This window comes from Uranotaenia lowii, chromosome 2, assembly GCF_029784155.1.
Source record: "Uranotaenia lowii strain MFRU-FL chromosome 2, ASM2978415v1, whole genome shotgun sequence".
Taxonomy (NCBI): domain Eukaryota; kingdom Metazoa; phylum Arthropoda; class Insecta; order Diptera; family Culicidae; genus Uranotaenia; species Uranotaenia lowii.
In genome coordinates, this window is record NC_073692.1 from 237263486 (window position 1) to 237283852 (window position 20367).

The 20367-nt window shown below is 44.2% G+C and overlaps 1 protein-coding gene across 28 annotated transcripts; it reads left to right on the forward strand.

Moving 5' to 3' along the window:
- Positions 1-498: 498 nt before the first annotated feature.
- LOC129744955 (myosin heavy chain, muscle) lies at positions 499-20009 on the forward strand. 28 transcript variants are annotated; one of them, XR_008737043.1, is made up of 16 exons: positions 499-800; positions 1380-1523; positions 2187-2567; positions 2637-2799; positions 4642-4745; positions 5138-5545; positions 6470-6640; positions 8454-9046; positions 9229-9346; positions 11748-12011; positions 13379-14475; positions 14629-14707; positions 15573-16748; positions 16826-17734; positions 17951-18046; positions 18597-20009. XR_008737043.1 is itself a non-coding variant. In XM_055737772.1 (15 exons), exons 1-15 carry the CDS (start codon positions 594-596, stop codon positions 18669-18671), a joined length of 5889 nt encoding a protein of 1962 aa, XP_055593747.1. In that variant the 5' UTR covers positions 499-593; the 3' UTR covers positions 18672-20009. The 28 variants fall into 28 exon arrangements, 27 of the variants coding, with proteins under 27 accessions (XP_055593747.1, XP_055593749.1, XP_055593748.1 ...); XM_055737772.1 differs by lacking the exons at positions 1380-1523; positions 4642-4745; positions 6470-6640; positions 14629-14707; positions 17951-18046 and adding exons at positions 1107-1250; positions 3096-3199; positions 5851-6021; positions 15025-15103; XM_055737774.1 differs by lacking the exons at positions 1380-1523; positions 4642-4745; positions 6470-6640; ... (1 more) ...; positions 14629-14707; positions 17951-18046 and adding exons at positions 1107-1250; positions 3096-3199; positions 5851-6021; positions 9872-9989; positions 15025-15103.
- The last annotated feature ends 358 nt before the right edge of the window (positions 20010-20367 follow it).

Here is a 20367-nt window from a genome sequence, read left to right on the forward strand (position 1 = left end):
GATTTCAGGGATCCACCAGCTCCTAATAAAATTGTCAGTGAAAATTTAGATGATAAATTTGGAACCCTAGCCAAAATTTTCTAGCACCAGTAGGCCGAGTTTCGAGTTGGCTTTGGTTACTAGGCAGGATGTTATAGCAGACAATATTTTAATTACTATTTAACTATCAACAGAGTGATAGATAGTAATAGGTATCATCTTTTTTTTTTTCTTATAAAACACATATTCAATCAGATTCATCTGATGACTGTATGATAAAAGCACATAATCTAAACATTTAATAAATGTTAGTCCAAGACCAAAGTTTATTTTGAGACTTAAAAAAAGCCTTCAAATAAAAATACAAATAGATTCTTGCCAATCATTTAGTCTGGAATAGCAAGTCTACAACACAATGGAACCAGTTCTCACGATCCTCAATTGATTGTTGTCCGAAATATTTTAGGCATTTTCTTGGGAAAGTTCCTAACCTTTTTCTCTCTCTTTCTCCATTTACAGGAAGGCAACTGAGGGCTGAAACAAAATTTTACCAAAGCTAAATTAACGTGTCTCTTATTCGCCCCCGTCTCATTTCGAAAAAAACCTAGTCCAAGATGCCGAAGCCAGTTGTTCAAGTTGGCGACGATCCCGATCCAAGCGAGTGGCTGTTCGTTTCGCTGGAACAGAAGCGTATCGATCAAAGCAAGCCGTACGATGCCAAGAAGGCTTGCTGGGTTCCGGAAGAGAAGGAGGGCTACGTGCTCGGTGAAATCAAGGCCACCAAAGGTGACCTGGTCACCGTTGCCTTGCCCGGTGGTGAGGTAAAGCCAATCGGTTTCCGAATCGAGCGTCCGTTTTAGTCCCTAACCCTAAGTATCAGAGCTAAAGAATGTGCAGCATCGGTTACTTTGGAGACCACCACAGGAACAAACGTCAAAGGAAAACAAACAAAACCTTAATCGGTGTTGCTGAAAAGTTGAGACCCCCGTCTATCGCTACTCGGATACCGTTTAGCCGAAGGCTAGTACTCACTCTTCAGAAACACTGAACATAAACATGAACACGTCTCATCGATTCCACACGCCACTAACACACAACACTTGTTTCCCACCTTTTCACGAGAACAGGAAAAAACCATGAAGAAGGAGATAGTCTCGCAAGTGAACCCTCCGAAATTCGAAAAAGTCGAAGATATGGCCGATCTGACCTATCTGAACGAAGCTGCCGTACTGCACAATCTACGTCAACGATACTACTGCAAACTTATCTACGTAAGTGAAGTAGCGTTACTAATAGATGACTTTTTCTTCCCTATATTTTTCACTCGAACTCGCGCCGTACCAAAAAAAATTTGAAATCGCCATTTGGCTAAACTGGATTCAAAATTTGGGGTGCTATAGTCCAAGGACTTCAAGAAAGATCTAGTGTCCCAGGTCAACCCACCGAAATACGAGAAATGCGAGGATATGTCCAACTTGACATATCTTAACGATGCCTCTGTCCTGCATAACTTGAGGCAGCGTTATGTTAACAAGCTGATTTATGTAAGTGTCTGGCTGTTATCGAAAGCCTTTACCTAACCCAGCTCTGCCATTCTAGAAAATTCCAAACTACTTATCCCAAATTTCTTCCCCATCGACAAACTAACAAAATCACATCCTATAGAACTCCTTAAAACTCAAATTAAACCAAACCTCTCCCATTGATCCTTTCCACGTCACCTGCTTTTGCGAAAACCAACACTCCTGCAGAAAGGACACAGCCGATCGCAAAAGGAGCACACCCGTATGCTGTTGATCATATTTATGCATCTCAAACACCCGGTTCAAAAACAACCGTGGCCAAGTAGATCTTGAATCACATAGAAAGTACACCATTTATCTCAACTTTGCACCTTTATACCATTTCTCTCCCACTTTCTGTCTTTCTGTCTCTCAAAAATCTATTAACGAGTTCCTAACAGGACTCAACTAAATTTCAGAACGTGTCCCGCCAACTAGCGTAGAACATAATCTACAAATCCGGAGGGACCGTTCCATCGTTATCATGATTCCGGGCAGAGCAAACACATGAGCAAATGTGCTGTCCGGGACGGTATTCTTTGTATCCAATTTCATTTCTTCTCTCGCGTCCGTTGTTTAAACTCAATCCCTCAACTCCCGCCATGAACGTCGTATCTAACCTCTTTTATATCGTAATACCGACAGACCTACTCTGGCTTGTTCTGCGTTGTCATCAACCCTTACAAGCGTTGGCCGCTGTATACCATGCGCGTCGCCAAGATGTACCGTGGTAAGCGTCGTGCTGAAGTCCCACCCCATCTATTCGCCGTTTCTGACGGTGCCTACGTCAACATGTTGACCAACCACGAGAACCAGTCTATGCTGATTACCGGTGAATCTGGTGCCGGAAAGACTGAGAACACCAAGAAGGTCATTGCGTACTTCGCCACCATTGGTGCCTCCAGCAAGAAGGACGAATCCGCCGAGAAGAAGGTTTCCCTGGAAGATCAGGTCGTCCAGACCAACCCTGTACTTGAGGCCTTCGGTAACGCCAAGACCGTCCGTAACGATAACTCTTCTCGTTTCGTAAGTTGACACTTGCAACCATATGGATGGCGAAAGCAGTTCTCAATCGTTTCTCTTTAACCATCCTAGGGTAAGTTCATCCGTATCCACTTCACCGGATCCGGTAAGCTGGCTGGTGCTGATATTGAGACCTACCTGCTGGAGAAGGCCCGTGTCATCTCCCAACAGACTCTGGAACGTTCCTACCATATCTTCTACCAGATGATGTCTGGCTCCGTCAAGGGCCTGAAAGGTAATATAAACGGACCAAAGCTAAAGACTTGATCTATCGATAATGACGCTGACGAAACTTGACAACTGGACTCTCACATGTTTTCCTCACATCACGATCAATGAATGAACTGACAGCAATCTGGAAATTGCACAAGGACACCTATAGTTACCACAACATGTGTTATTGATAGTTAGTAAGATCTGCGAACACACTTTTCTTTTCAAACAGAAACGGGAAAAGAAAAGTGCAAGCATCACAAAATTGAAATATCACCAATACCAAAATCAAACTAACCGATGAATTTCCCGCACTAGAACTATGCCTCCTCAGTAACGACATTTACGATTACACAGTCGTATCCCAGGGCAAGACCACCATCCCCGGAGTCGATGATGGTGAAGAATTTACGTTGACCGATGTAAGAATTCGGTTTAGCAAAATCCGTTCAGCTTGACGGACTTGTTCATTTTGTTTTTGTTGTTGATTATTCATATACCAGTATTAAAAGTAGAATAGCGATCGTAACGTATGATAGAGCGTACTCCAATATACGCATTGACCCTCAATACATCTGGTCAATCGGTTAATAACCATGAGTACCACAAAACCTCTAGGCTAGGTTTACTCGACACCTAGATGAGTCCCGAAGAACGGATTTCATTTAGTAACATTGGCTCAACTGTAAAGTAGTATTATCTATCTTGACATAATCCTCCGCGAGAATTGGCTTTTACGACTCAAGACTGGTGAAAAGCTATTCGAACGTAACCGATAGAAAAACACACTCCCTAACCCCCATTAAACCAAAAACATACACATTGTTACATCAAATTCTAATGCAATCTGATGCCACCCACGTGTTTTCCAACGATCACCATTAGAAACATGCCTCCTCTCCAACAACATCCAAGACTACCATATCGTAGCGCAGGGAAAAACAACTATCCCTAGCGTTGATGATGGCGAAGAAATGCAGTTCACCGATGTAAGAATCGGCACTGATGCGAAACACTGTACTCAATGTTGTTTGTACCTATACTTGCCATCCCCAAATCTCTCTTACCACTAACTGCCCCCAAATAAACATCATTAAAGTTTCAATTGTTTGTTCTACTCACCTCAAAAATTACAAACAAAAAAATCCATACATTTTGATAACGGGCTATACCGGGACCTAAAGAGCTCACATTGCTAAGCTCTCGTATCGGTGATTATCCGACAATCACCCAGGGCAAGACACGCATCCCAGGAGTCAACGATGGCGAAGAGCTAGAATATCTGGACGTAAGTCTAGCGTTGCTTCCGTTGTTCGATCCAAACTTAATTGGCTCCACCCACACACACGTTAAATTTTTTTTCTTGTCGTTTATACCAACTCCTTGTATAGCAAAACGATCTACCTGGCTGAAAAGCCATTGTATAAATTTCCCAAAGTTTTGCCGCGGTGGATGCTGCGTAAAGCTATAAAAAAACAAACGTACATGTTAAAGCTGGGAGCGCGTATACTAATTGGACAATCAAAATGTATGAATTTTTCACTGATGCTAATACTGTAACGCTCCTAGCTGGTTACCCGAGATATGTAGTGTCTGCTGGCGTGATTGCGTGTCTGTCATTTTTTTTTAAATTTTGTTGTGAGTGTCGTTTGATCTTTCTTTACTTTAACGCTGTAACTTGTGAGAGCAAAGGCACTGCAGCACATTCCCACAACTGAAACACCTCTGAGCAAGAGGGAACCTTATCATCGAATCACAAGCAGAGAGTATCTTGACAAACGGATCGACGAAAAAACCGGACAGTTTTATGTATGCCAACGGATTATTGAGATTATTTCTTTTCCCCGCCATCGTAATCGAACAGACATGTGCTTCCTGTCGAACGACATCTACGACTACTACAACGTTGCCCAGGGTAAGGTTACCATCCCCAACGTCGATGACGGTGAAGAATGCTCCCTGACCGATGTAAGTGTTGGACGATCGATATCGTTAGCAAAAAAAAAAACACCAAAAATCCATTCGAGGAAGAACGCTGTCTGGAACAGTGCATCCGATGAACCACCTCTCCGACACCTCTGTTTGGAACAGAAGTTGAACCCTCATTAGCTCTTCGTAGTCAACACGTAGAACGAAATCGACTCTTGTAAATAGCGTGCTGATTTAACGCTTCCAAGCATTTCAAAACGTACTAACTAGGCAGCATAGGGGAGGATTTCACTGGCTCTGGTTGAAACTTCCGTTGAAATTTTCCCCAAGTCTGTTTTTCTCTGTGTGTTTTCAAACCGCATACCCGTGGTTTTGGTCAATGTTAATGTTTTTCTCTCTCTCTCTTCCCGCGTACGTTCAACACACAACAGGAGGCCTTCAACGTCTTGGGTTTCACTCAGGAAGAGAAGGACAACATCTACCGTATCACCGCCGCTGTCATGCATATGGGTGGCATGAAGTTCAAGCAAAAGGGTCGCGAAGAACAGGCTGAAGCCGATGGTATGGATGAGGGTGGCCGTGTTGCCAAGCTTCTGGGTGTTGAGACCGAGGATCTGTACAAGAACCTGCTGAAGCCACGTATCAAGGTCGGTGCTGAATTCGTCACCAAGGGCCAGAACGTCACTCAGGTCACCAATGCCGTCGGTGCTCTTTGCAAGGGTATCTTCGATCGTATCTTCAAGTGGCTGGTCAAGAAGTGTAACGAAACTCTGGACACCAAGCAGAAGCGTGCCCAGTTCATTGGTGTACTGGATATTGCTGGTTTCGAAATTTTCGACGTAAGTATGCCAACAAACACTGACAACACTTGCTTCAGAAATACGATGCACGGTCAAATGTTAACGGTGAAATTGTTGAGCTGATCAACTTTGCGTTGGTCACTCAGCGATAATGCAAGATAACAGTTGACTTTGCATCTATAATGACAAAACCAAAAATAATTTCAATCGGAGCAATGATCAACCGACACCGACACATGACTACAGTTTTTAGCGGTGAGAATACTGAGGTGTTCGAGAATCAGAAGTAATTTGACACTCTAGCAGAAGTAATAACACTTTTTTCCTCACGTCACCATCGGTAGTACAACGGTTTCGAACAGATCTGTATTAATTTCACCAATGAGAAGCTGCAGCAGTTCTTCAACCACCACATGTTTGTCCTGGAACAGGAAGAGTACAAGAAAGAGGGCATTAACTGGGCCTTCATCGATTTCGGTATGGACCTGTTAGCCTGTATCGAATTGATCGAAAAGGTTGTTACATAATTTTTTCGTTACGATCGAAATGATGAGAATGCCTGTTTGTCAGATTCAGACGCGTTTTCTGTCGTCTGACTTGCGAGATGTAGCATCCTTAGTAGTTTGTAGCATTTCTTTGTAGTATATGGATGTGCCGTTTCTGCATGATCCATCCATCCGTAGTTGTTATTTTAGATAGTCGATCTTCAGTTTCAGTATTCAGCAGCAGCAATGCGGTATATCAAAAGGTATTTTCACGGTAATCCTTCACCGAATCCAGTAGATAATCACCGATTGAAGCCCTGTAGCACAAGTCAAACATTGCCTCGTTTCCAATCCTCATGACACCACCACCACCACCACCCACCAGACAAAACGAAACGACACCACTGGAAATGTACCAGAGCGTTGACCAAACTTGACCCGTATAACCAATCTCCTCTCCCCCCATTCTTCCAAATAGTACAACGGTTTCGAACAGATCTGTATTAACTTCACCAATGAGAAGCTGCAGCAGTTCTTCAACCACCACATGTTCGTCCTGGAACAGGAAGAATACAAGAAGGAAGGTATTAACTGGGCCTTCATCGATTTCGGTATGGACTTGCTGGCCTGTATCGATCTGATCGAAAAGGTACATCTTTCTCAACAGAGTCTACAGTTAGCAACGAAGCTTTTATACGCCAAGTGTTCTACATATGTATCAGCGAAGAACGATATGGACTCGTTAGCCTTCGTGTTCAAGTCAATAACATCCGTACTACCTCCAATCAGTTGACAGATCGACCGTCAACCCAAACCATTCATCATACGAGATAGAACAGTTCCTATGACTTGACTTAGAATTGTTGTCTCATACCTAATACCATGTTAGTAGTGTTGATCATTTTTCGTATACCAAACCACCGAGCTGGACGAGGCCGATGCTCAAAACCTTTAGGTAAACTCTGAATCAGGGTTTATCCGAAGTTTTCATGTAATGCCACGTCCAGCTCTGAATAAATAATCCAAACCACACCTCAAAAAGTGGAGATCAAAAACAATACAAAAATTGTTTTACTGGGACAACGTCTCCACATATTTGTATATTATCGTCACTAACCTTTTGTTCCAACCCCTGTACAAAAAAAACATACCACCACATAGTACAACGGTTTCGAGCAGCTGTGTATCAACTTCACCAATGAAAAATTGCAACAATTTTTCAACCATCACATGTTTGTTCTGGAGCAGGAAGAGTACCAGCGCGAAGGTATCGAGTGGACCTTCATCGACTTCGGCATGGATCTCCAGCAGTGTATCGAACTCATAGAGAAGGTAGAACACCCATTTGTTCGGGAATGTTCTCTGCCTGCGAGACAACTTGCGCACTCTTTACCCCCTTCTAAAACATTAGCCGCTGCTATCTAGGAGCGGATAGACACCGCATTTTGTTTGCTGGTTTGATCTTCCACCCACCGAGTTCTCCACCACTTTAATACAGATTTTCTCTACTCATCGCTAATACTCCAACAAAACACCACCGAAATATAACCACAGGACGTTATATTTTTTTATCATGTCTCCATTTCAGCTCGACAACTAATAAAAACCAAAACTTTTTCACTACATTCACGATTAAAAGCACCAGCAACCAAAAACAAAAACTTTGTTCATTTCACAAGAAAATTAGTGTTTCTCTCTTCTTTCCATCCACGCCAACAACCATTCCTCCATGTTGCACTCTCCGAAACTCTGACCTGGCTTGGTACAGTACAATGGTTTTAATCAGCTCTGTATAAATCACACCAACGAGCGTTTGCAGCAATTTTTCAATCACTTCATGTTCATACTCGAGCAGGAGGAATACGAACGCGAGGGCATTCAGTGGACGTTCATAGACTTTGGTCTCGATCTGCAGCCGACAATCGATCTGATTGAGAAGGTAGCCGCCGTGCTTACGCGCGCTGCTCTCCCCTAAAACAAAAAACAAAATCATTTTTTTAAACCCCTCGCTATGAGATGCTCAACTGGTCCCAATGCAATGACCCCAAGATACCTACCTTTTTTGTGTCGTATCGCCGTCCTACAATTTCACGTAGAATAGTTAAACTTTTGCCAGCCCAGCTGAGAAACCATTTTTGCTGTACCACAAAGGGACACTGTTTTTTGATTTTTGATGTGTTAAACACGTACTCCGAACATGCTATTCTTATAATTTGCTGTACAGATATGCGCCTTTCGATGCCATTAAGAGGTAAGCCGTGTAAACGCTGTCTAACCCAGTAGAACAGACATGTTTTTTTTCTCGATTTGTTGCATTAATCGGTATTTTGATCTTTTTGTGCAGCTTGGCATGCTTCTATCGATATCTAGATGACGCTGCATTGCGTTGCGTTCCCCGGTCCGTTAAGCGCGTGCTAATATGTGTTTTTTTTTCTTTCTTCGACGTCCGAACACCTTTACAGCCCATGGGTATTCTGTCCATTCTTGAGGAAGAATCTATGTTCCCGAAGGCCACCGATCAGACCTTTGCTGAGAAGCTGATGAACAACCATCTGGGCAAGTCCGCTCCGTTCCAGAAGCCCAAGCCACCAAAGCCAGGTTGCCAGCCCGCTCACTTCGCCATCGGCCATTACGCTGGTGTTGTCTCGTACAACATCACTGGCTGGCTTGAGAAGAACAAGGATCCCCTGAACGACACTGTCGTCGATCAGTTCAAGAAGGGCAAGAACGCTCTGCTGGTTGAGATCTTCGCTGATCACCCCGGACAGTCTGCTGCTCCAGATGCTGGCGGCAAGGGTGGACGTGGTAAGAAGGGTGGTGGTTTCGCCACTGTCTCGTCCTCCTACAAGGAACAGCTGAACAACCTGATGACCACTCTGAAGTCTACTCAGCCTCACTTCGTCCGTTGTATCATTCCCAACGAATTGAAGCAGACCGGTCTGATTGATGCTCACTTGGTTATGCACCAGCTGACCTGTAACGGTGTACTTGAAGGTATCCGTATTTGCCGTAAAGGTTTCCCCAACCGAATGATGTACCCTGACTTCAAGCTGCGGTAAGTATCAAACAAACATTGAACACATGCTATACCAAACAATACTTTTCAGACCACCAAAACCATGATCTCAAACTACTACTTGAAACATCAGCGATCGAACCGAGACACAGACAGATTCACACTTTTGAGCTGATGAATTCACAGCTGATCGTGTAAATACTTTTTCTTCTGACTTATAGTTACCTTATCCTGGCCCCAGCTATCATGCAGGCCGAGTCTGACCCGAAGATTGCTGCTGAGAAGTGTTTCAACTCCATCGGTCTGGACCCTGAGTCCTACCGTATTGGTCACACCAAGGCGAGAATTTTCTTTGATTACCTACCTGACTTTATTACATTCCCCAAATGTGTCTTGTCCACCACCATACTTCTGTGTCGAATATTTCCTTTCCCTGTTCCGTGAAATTCTATGGCAGAACAACCAGTGAACTGAGCTGCCATACCTGTTCCAATGCTTATCCAATGACGTATCCAGTCATTGAAAACATATTGTGTTTGTTTATCTGAATCCTACACACTTATCATCTGCAGAAACCAATTTATTCCCTCTGAGAATATCTACAGGTCAAATATTCATTCTGTACCCCTTGTTTTGACAACGAAATGTCAAAAACCTTCCTTCACAGGTATACAACACGAACCGTTTTCAAATTCTCAAGTTAGGAACAAATACAACACGAAAGTTGATACCAATTTGTTCATCAATTATTCTTTTTGATTTTATTTCCAATACAATAACCACCACGTGAATCGTCCGTCCATGTTTGTTCAAACTTCGTCCCTACGAAACACATGCAACACCCAACTCGATCATACCCAACAGCTACAAAATCCTAAACCCCAAAGCAGCCGATCAGGAGACAGACCCAAAGAAATGTGCTGATGTCATCCTGCAATCCGTTGGTCTCGATGCGGAAATGTTCCGTTTAGGAAACACCAAGGCATGGACCCTACACCGTATTCGTTTGTGTTATTGTTTTGTCTTCCTCTAAAACACACATATTTGCTCTGTGATGTCTCTTACCCCTCAAACCAAAAATGCTGAGAACTCCACCGTATACTACTTGCATGACGAAACACGAGACCCAAATCGGTTTCGTTTTGGTTCTCCGTCACAACCCTCATTCCCTGACCTAGCCTAGCCTAGCCTAGCCTTACACACAACATAAACAAACAAACATTTGAAAAAAACCTACACCTCACGAATTCCAACTGAAGCAATGAATTCGTACCGAACTTATTTGATATGCTAATCTGTATCTTGATTATTCTCCTTTTCTCCGTAACCATAATTACTTTATACCCTCCACCCCAAATCATGCTTTGAATCGTTACTGTATCCAGCTACATGATCCTTAGCCCCAAGGAAGTTCAAGGCATGGAGCCCAGTAGGGAGTGTGCTCAAATTCTCGTCGATGCGGTCAGCCTGAGCGCTGATAATTATCGTTTAGGACATACCAAGGCACGATAGATATTTCTTGAATCAATTGGCAACTATTACCGGCAAAATTTGTCTTCATTAGAGTTCTTTTAGTAGATCTAGATCAGAATGCAGTGAGTTAGTTCCATCGACTGTTTGTGTCGATGCCCATATTGGATCCTTGGACGTACGGATGTGACCCAGTCTTTGGATTCCAAAGTGTACAAAAGGATTTGTTTGATTAGATCAATCGTTGAACAGGGACTTCATCTGTAAAGAATTCATCATCTCCAGTCAGAAGAACGCATAGTTTCAATCCCTCTTTGGTGGCGTGTGGATAAACTCATCCCAATGATCCACACACGTCCCAAAGCACTGTATATAACTTTCCTTCTTCAACAGGTTTTTTTAAGGGAAAAACACCCGTACTAATCCATTGTATCATAACACTCGATCATTCTCCAACACAGATACAAAATTCTGTGCCCACAATTGATTAAAGAACCCTGCGATCCCCAAAAGGCATGTCAGATCATTGTGACACATATCCAACTACCGGATGAGCAGTTCCGTTTGGGCAAGACCAAGGTATAACTGGCCGGTCTATACACGGTGTTGCGTGCAATTGTTGTCTTTCTATTACTCTTTCTCTCTATTTATCTCAACACTTAATCGATCCTTCCGGAAGAATTTTTTTCTATAGTTCAAAACTACTGCTAACTTAGTTTCTAGAATGTTCTGTGCTTCATCTCCTAGAGTAGAGGAAAAATAAAATACAATTTTATTACCCCAGATCATATCTGCACTCACCCAAAAGTTTAAACTATAAATAACCATCATTCACCCAAACTGACTTTCGATTCCTCCCACTGAAATTGCCCAAAAGCAACAACTAATCCCGGATTGAATGTTTACCATATTTCGCAACGCACATTCCACTGCTATAAATTATTGCTACATGTGTCACCTGCCCACACTTTCCTTTGGAAAATTTCCTGTTTTCCACTTTCATCTACATATGTATGTATGTATGAACATTCCTCGCGCTTTCCTTCTCACCCCTTCACAACATGTTCTGTGTATGCATCCATACGTGTAAACATCTTACTCATCCTCTGATCTCACGTTGAAACCCACTTTTCACGATTAGCCACATTAACCGATGTTTTTTTTTCCTTCTCCTACCTTCGTGTTCCAATTGCGCACGCGATTTCGCAAATGCTCTGGAACGTTCCCCTCGTTTCGTTCTTTCTTTCGTTCCACTTTTCAAAACCAATAGGTATTCTTCCGCGCCGGTGTCCTGGGTCAGATGGAAGAATTCCGTGACGAGCGTCTGAGCAAGATCATGACCTGGATGCAGTCCTGGGCTCGTGGCTACATTGCCCGCAAGGAGTTCAGAAAGATGCAGGAACAGCGCGTCTGCCTGGAGATTGTCCAGCGCAATCTGCGTAAATACATGAAGATTAAGGCCTGGGCCTGGTGGAAGCTGTGGCAGAAGGTCAAGCCTCTGCTTAACGTTTCCCGCGTTGAGGACCAGATCGCTGTAAGTATCACTTTAGCAGGGATGAAAAAACAACAAATACAATCCTATCTCCAGCTATTTTGGATTTGTGAGTGGCGCAACAGACAAAAAAAGTTAGTTTAAAAATTTTGATTTTCCATGACTGCCCATTCGGCTTGCCTCAAGCCGATCACTCGTCAGAAATTTACAAATTTTCACCTGGCCGCAATAATTAACCACGGATTCGGCGAACCAAATCTAGCGCATGATGTGTCGACGTGGCTGAGCCGAAGCGCTGATGATGATTCGTTTTGCTAAAAATATTCCAGAACCACCTTTGGCACTTATAACGAAAACGCTTAGCACGCTGATGAGAAGGAAATTAATAGACATAAAGATCACTCGCACCTCCTCGATTTCAAAAAATCATTTCGCTTGCTAATGGTCGGCAATATATGTGGCATATGGAAAACATTTCCATTTTCCCCGTCGCCACCGGCACTTCCAATGTCCCCAACGCGAGATTTTTCTTTTGCTAGTTTTCCTCTTCACTGGATGAAATCTCTTCCCTAGCACTCAGCTTCGGGGCGGATCGTTCTCCAGGTTATTTTTGTAAACTTTTTGATCGAATTTTCTCTCGTCGCGATAATTATACCACACATGCCAACGAGTGACGGGAAATTCAACCTGTCCAGTCCCATCCGGCTGAGGTCACCCTTCTGTTTTTTTCCCCCAGGGTGCACTCGGTCTAGTAGATTCCAGAAACACTCTCACTCGGCAATTTTAATGACCAACCGGAATCGGATAAATAAAAATATGTTTCGCGTAGGCCCTCCAACGAAGATGACGCGAAGTGGCTGTTCGCCAAAATTTTCACGTTCGGCTGGAAGCCGAAGGGGTTCCGAGCGATGTGTGACATCGTCCTCGTATGAACACCTTCGCTGCTGGATAGTCAATCTAATCCACACTCCAGTAACTCGCGGTACGGCGAACGGACCTCTACCTGAGCTTTAAGTGGTCCAGCGAAATATATTCATACCATCCTTTCTGGACAGTGTCTAAGCATACATAGTGCACAGTTGTGTTAGCCAATAGATTCCAGTTATTCCATTTACAATAAACTGTTTAACAATACGATAGTGATTCTGTAGCATTTGAATTTAACCTGAAAGCGAAAGATAAACGAGTGAAGCAAACATTTACGAAGCATCATGGAAAATCAAAACGACTCTGAAGTGGAGGTTTCATTCAGCTTCAATCTAGCTAATTCGAATGAGCCACCACCGAAAGAGGAAAAACCAACGCCCAAAACTAAAGGAAAAACTCTCAAACCGATAGCTTGTGTAGTCGACGAAGAAACCGTCGTAGTCTCTACTAAAGAACCACCAATCTCTAAATCAAACATACAGGAACTGGAACAGAAGGCCAAGAGCACCGCTGAAGCCCTCGAGAAGGAAGTCAAGGTCCGCCAGGAATTGGAAGCCCTGAACAGCAAACTGTTGGCTGAGAAGACCGCTCTGCTGGACTCTCTGTCCGGTGAGAAGGGTGCTCTCGGTGAAATGCAGGAGAAGACCGCTAAGCTGACCGCTCAGAAGAACGACCTCGAGAACCAGCTGCGCGATACTCAGGATCGCCTGTCCCAGGAGGAAGATGCCCGCAACCAGCTGATGCAGGCCAAGAAGAAGTTGGAGCAGGAAATGAACGGCCAGAAGAAGGATGCCGAAGACCTGGAACTGCAAATCCAGAAGATTGAGCAGGACAAGGCCTCCAAGGATCACCAGATCCGCAACTTGAACGACGAGATCGCTCACCAGGATGAGTTGATCAACAAATTGAACAAGGAAAAGAAGGTCCAGGGTGAGGTTAACCAGAAGACTGCCGAAGAACTGCAGGCTGCTGAAGATAAGGTTAACCACCTGAACAAGGTTAAGGCCAAGCTGGAGCAGACTCTGGATGAACTGGAGGACTCTCTGGAGCGCGAGAAGAAGCTGCGCGGTGATATTGAGAAGGGCAAGCGCAAGGTTGAAGGTGACCTGAAGCTGACCCAGGAAGCCGTTGCCGATCTTGAGCGCAACAAGAAGGAACTGGAACAGACCATCATGCGCAAGGACAAGGAAATCTCTGCCCTGTCTGCCAAGCTTGAGGATGAACAGTCCCTGCTGGGCAAGACCCAGAAGCAGATCAAGGAACTGCAGGGCCGCATTGAGGAACTGGAGGAAGAAGTCGAAGCTGAGCGACAGGCTCGTGCTAAGGCTGAGAAGCAGCGTGCCGATCTGGCCCGCGAACTGGAAGAACTGGGTGAGCGTCTGGAGGAAGCCGGTGGTGCTACCTCTGCCCAGATTGAGCTGAACAAGAAGCGTGAGGCTGAGCTCGCCAAGCTGCGCCGCGACTTGGAAGAGTCCAACATCCAGCATGAAGGAACTCTGGCCAACCTGCGCAAGAAGCACAACGATGCCGTTGCCGAGATGGCCGAACAGGTCGATCAACTGAACAAGCTGAAGACCAAGTAAGTATTGCAAAGATCTGCTCAAAATATGCACGATTATTTCTTTCACAGGTCTCACACTAGCAGTTGGATCAACAAAGGGATGGATGTCATCTATAAGAATTGCGTCTCACCCATATTTTTATTCTTTTTATTTATCTTGCTAATATAAAGGGCTGAACACGATCGCGCCAACATGTACAACGAGCTGAACAACACTCGCACGGCTTGCGATCAGCTTGCCCGCGAAAAGGTAATGTATCTTTCGTTCAGTTCGACTGTCCTCTCCATAGAACCCCTTCTCACCAGAGAGTTGACGACTGCGCATGGATCACCTTCAACACTCCAACTAGAAAAACACACAAACAATGTTTCCACCCAACCTTTCAACCAAGTAGTTGCAGCCAACACCAGCAAATTGAAATCTTCAGCTGACTTTGCATTATTCGAAACATTATTGATTGGAAATTTATTATTGATTATTTGATAGTCGTGCATTTAATTTATCCCATTCTAAGCTCGGAATCAAAAGTCCTAACAGTCACCAATTTGATATTACTTTTTCCTCAGAGCCGAAAAAGAGAGAGGTCAATACTTCGCTGAACTGAACGATACCCGTATCAGTTGTGACCATCTGGCTAATGAGAAGGTATTTGGAAATGCAGCTCGTAATTTGAATCTGTTTTTTAAATCTAATTAAAACTACCAAAAAAAAAACAAAGCTGCTTTCTAATATCAAAAGCAATGGTACTTATCCTTCCGATAACTACTGACAAAAAAAAATTCTCTTAAAAGCTGTAAATATCTGCACAGTTTCTTCTACGATATAAATTTCTTCCAAGCGAATTAAGATACGCATAGTCCTGACACTTAAACAGCCAATAACATGTACTCATCCACTCGAAAATGAATAATATTTAAAAAAAAACGCCCAAGCACTAAATATACTCACCACCAGTCAAATAAAACGAAATCTAAACATGCCCAGCCTCAGCTTCTGTAAATGAGTGACACACATCCGCTCCGGTTGGTTGAACTAATCAAAACGTTTCTTTTTCGTGTTCCTTTCCATTTCACCAAATATTACATCACTGGCCTGGTGAACTAAAAATAAACAGGCTTCCCAGGAGAAGATCGCCAAGCAGCTGCAGCACACTCTGAACGAAGTCCAGGGCAAACTGGATGAGACCAACCGCACTCTGAACGACTTCGATGCCTCCAAGAAGAAGCTGTCGATTGAGAACTCTGACCTGCTCCGCCAACTGGAAGATGCCGAATCTCAGGTTTCGCAGCTGAGCAAGATCAAGATCTCGCTCACTCAGCAACTGGAAGATACCAAGCGTCTGGCCGATGAGGAATCGCGTGAACGCGCCACTCTGCTCGGCAAGTTCCGCAACCTGGAACACGACCTCGACAGCCTGCGCGAACAGGTTGAGGAAGAAGCTGAGGGCAAGGGAGACATCCAGCGTCAACTCAGCAAGGCCAACGCCGAAGCTCAGTTGTGGCGTACCAAGTACGAGTCCGAGGGTGTTGCTCGCGCTGAAGAACTCGAGGAAGCCAAGAGGAAGCTCCAGGCCCGCCTTGCCGAAGCCGAGGAAACCATCGAATCGCTCAACCAGAAGTGTGTTGCTCTGGAGAAGACCAAGCAGCGCCTGTCCACCGAAGTCGAGGATCTGCAGCTCGAGGTCGACCGTGCCACCTCGATCGCCAACTCTGCCGAGAAGAAGCAGAAGGCCTTCGACAAGATCATCGGAGAATGGAAGCTCAAGGTCGACGACCTGGCTGCTGAACTGGATGCTTCCCAGAAGGAATGCCGCAACTACTCCACCGAGCTGTTCCGTCTCAAGGGAGCCTTCGAAGAAGGTCAGGAACACCTTGAAGCCGTCCGCCGTGAGAACAAGAACCTGGCTGATGAAGTCAAGGATCTGCTCGACCAGATCGGTGAGGGTGGCCGCAACATCCACGAAATCGAGAAGTCTCGCAAGCGTCTGGAAGCCGAAAAGGACGAACTCCAGGCCGCTCTCGAGGAAGCTGAAGCTGCTCTGGAACAGGAGGAGAACAAGGTTCTGCGCGCTCAACTTGAACTGTCTCAGGTTCGTCAAGAAATTGACCGCCGTATCCAGGAGAAGGAAGAAGAGTTCGAAAACACCCGCAAGAACCACCAGCGTGCCCTGGACTCCATGCAGGCCTCTCTTGAAGCCGAAGCCAAGGGTAAGGCTGAGGCCCTGCGCATGAAGAAGAAGTTGGAAGCCGACATCAACGAGCTTGAGATTGCTCTGGATCATGCCAACAAGGTAAGGCTTTCGGAATGGACTAATTTACAATTTTGGATGATAATGTTTCGATCTATTGTTCCCTTTTTCTCGTATAGGCTAACGCTGAGGCCCAGAAGAACATTAAGCGCTACCAACAGCAGATGAAGGACATCCAGAGCGCCCTGGAGGAAGAACAGCGTGCTCGTGATGAGGCCCGTGAACAGCTGGGTATCTCTGAACGTCGTGCCAACGCTCTGCAGAACGAACTGGAAGAATCGCGTACCCTGCTGGAACAGGCCGACCGCGGTCGTCGCCAGGCCGAACAGGAGTTGAGCGACTCTCACGAACAGCTGAACGAAATCTCTGCCCAGAACGCTTCCATTGCCGCCGCCAAGAGGAAACTCGAGTCTGAGCTGCAGACCCTGCACTCCGACCTGGATGAGCTGCTGAACGAAGCCAAGAACTCCGAAGAGAAGGCCAAGAAGGCTATGGTTGATGCCGCCCGTCTGGCTGATGAACTCCGCGCTGAGCAGGATCATGCCCAGACCCAGGAGAAGATGCGCAAGGCCCTGGAACAGCAGATCAAGGAACTGCAGGTCCGCCTGGACGAAGCCGAGACCAACGCCCTGAAGGGAGGTAAGAAGGCCATCCAGAAACTGGAACAGCGCGTCCGCGAGCTGGAATCCGAACTGGACAGCGAACAGAGACGTCATGCCGATGCCCAGAAGAACCTGCGCAAGTCCGAACGCCGCATCAAGGAACTGACCTTCCAGTCTGAGGAAGACCGCAAGAACCACGAACGCATGCAGGATCTGGTCGATAAGCTGCAGCAGAAGATCAAGACTTACAAGAGGCAGATTGAGGAAGCCGAAGAAATCGCCGCTCTGAATCTGGCCAAATTCCGCAAGGCCCAGCAGGAACTGGAAGAGGCTGAAGAGCGTGCCGACATTGCCGAACAAACTGCCACCAAATTCCGCACCAAGGGAGGACGTGCCGGTTCGGTACAGCGTGGTGCCAGCCCAGCAGTAAGTATCTTTTAAATAGTTCCCCTGTCTTATGTAGCCGCGTCGTAACGTCAACGGTTTCTTTTCTCGGAGGACGGTTGAAAAATTTCTTTCGAAATAAACTACTCCTAGATTACGATTCGATATTCTATTTATTACAACGATACGCTACACCTAAATTGCAAAACAAAAAGCTTTCGAACTGAGGCTAACGTTTGGTTTCTTTCATCAATTCAGCCTTCGGTCATCAGAGCGTAAAGCAAACGATAGACAATCCACACGTTACCCAACCCTCCAAATCAATTCAACCAAATCGAAATTCAACTTGCATTTGTAAGTGCCCCGCAAGGGTTCTTCTTTCGCTAAAAAGAACCCTAAACAAGTGTGTTTATCCCTTTCAAATATTTCTGTACTTGATTAATCCCAACTCCAGTGTGTTTTCATATATTCTCGATCAATGATCCTGTCTCGTCATAGGGAGGGAAATTCTTTCTTTCATTCATTTTAATAATGTGACTTAACTCTTTATTTTGAATATAAAACCCTTTGCCAGTTTGATGTGTTTTTTTTACTGAATAACGTTCATTGGAGTATCGTCTAAAAATTTGTACATGCACATATAAGATATGGCACCTTCACTAAAATCACGTTCTCAGTTACGATCCAAATAACTTCCATACCTTTTCATGAGAATCACTACAGACAGTGAAATATCGAATCATATTCAGCTAAACTGTGTTATTTCAACCAAATCAAACATTCGGGGTATTGCACTTACAGAATTGACGCCATCATTCAACATTTTGTTTGTCCCTTAAAATTCTGATAATTCTCCGCTTGAGAACAGCTCGATACTGATACTTTTTCATTTTCTCTTCCACAGCCTGCGAGACAGCCATCCGCTTTGCCATCCCTTGCCGGATTGGGCCTGCCAGCATTCGACGACCATGCTTTCTAAATTATGAAACTCCAAAAAATTAATTTATAGATAAAAGCCACACTTTTTATTTATTCAATTAATTTATTTACACGTTATTAAACAACCAAAGCAATGCACCAGGAATGAAAACACGCGTTCTCGCTAACCAACCAGAAAGCCAAAACCCCCAAAAGATTTCAGAGCTAATCTGCATCCACCGGCGGTCCCGATTTCTTCTCACGCCAGGATACCCCTTTGACGAAAAAACGAAAACCAAAAGAGAGAGACACAATTAACATCGAATCAACGCTCACACATTAAAAGAAAATTTCAGCCCTTGTGAGAAAAACGAAGCGGTATTCCTCTACTGTTCGATCTGTGTGAGGTGAAAACCGAGCCTTCGGTGGTTACGAAATAGTATTTTACATCTAATGCGCGCCCGTACAAAACATTCGAACGAGCGAAAAAAAAACGTTTAGCGAGCAACGATCTCGTGTTGTGAAAACCGGAGAAATGATTAGGAAAATCCAGCATGATCAGTGAAAGCACTTCTTCAAAACATAATGATAATGAGTCATTTTTAGTTCTCATTAATTTCTGTATTATTTTTTTATTTGTTTTAATTATACTTTCGCTCTGAATCTTTTATAATTTTATTAATAAAAATGTATTTATTTTTATTAATTAAAGTAACGAAATAAGATACTATTCGAAACTGAAAATCAAATCTGAAAATGGTCTAGTTTTTTATTGTATGATTGCGCTTTGCAGACGAACAATCCGAATAAGCGTTAAGTCCGCCCATCGACCGATTTTTGTCCCGACCAGAAGGCTCAAAGTTGCGTAAATTGCAATGTTTCGCACAGGAGGTGCGTTTCGAATCGTTCTTAATCAGGCAAAACCAAAATGAGACACGTTCAAACTACCATCTAGCAAAAGCCCCTCAAGTTCCAACATCATTAGTTAAGAAAATGCGCTTCGAAAGCCGATCGACAGCATGGCAACCGTCACCAAATGCTCGAGAGCACAATTTTCGCGCCTTTAACCACTTTGGGTATTTCCGATCTGATCGAGAAGGGAATCGACCGGTTCCACGGATTTGTACGTTGACCCTAAACATACCAGGTGCAAATCGCAAGCAACACGCAGCCAAACACCGCCTATCCATTTTCACTATTTCGATTTCGGTAAAGCACTATCGCAAAAATTCTGAGAGATCACTAAGAAAATCAATCGAATTTTACCAAAAAAAAACAAAAAAAAACGAAGTAATTAAGAGAAAAGGAACATCTAGTAGGAAAAAGCTGTTACAAATGTATATGTTTGAAGGAAGATTGAACCAAAGGAATAAAAATTCTAGTCTTTTCAATAATCAAACCCATCTGATGTTTGAAAATCCGAACTTTATGAGAGCCATTCAGTGTTGTAAATTATTCGTTATGCACATCATTCAGCAACCTTCATAATAGCTCACCTCTTCATCTGGGGTTAGATGTTTCCATTTCCAATTTCAATTATCGTTTTCAACGGGTATCCTGCAGATCCTTTCGGCATTAAATACTCGTAATGTTCTCGATGTCGCTGTTGATTTTGGTTGTAGTCATTTTTATTTTTCAACGGCTATCCACCAAAGGTTTCTTGAAACGCGCTTCGTTCCTCCTCTTTTAGGTTATTACTTAGCTGGCCACAAGGGCCAGCTACAACTGCCCTCGAACTCCTGGTCAAGCCACGGGAA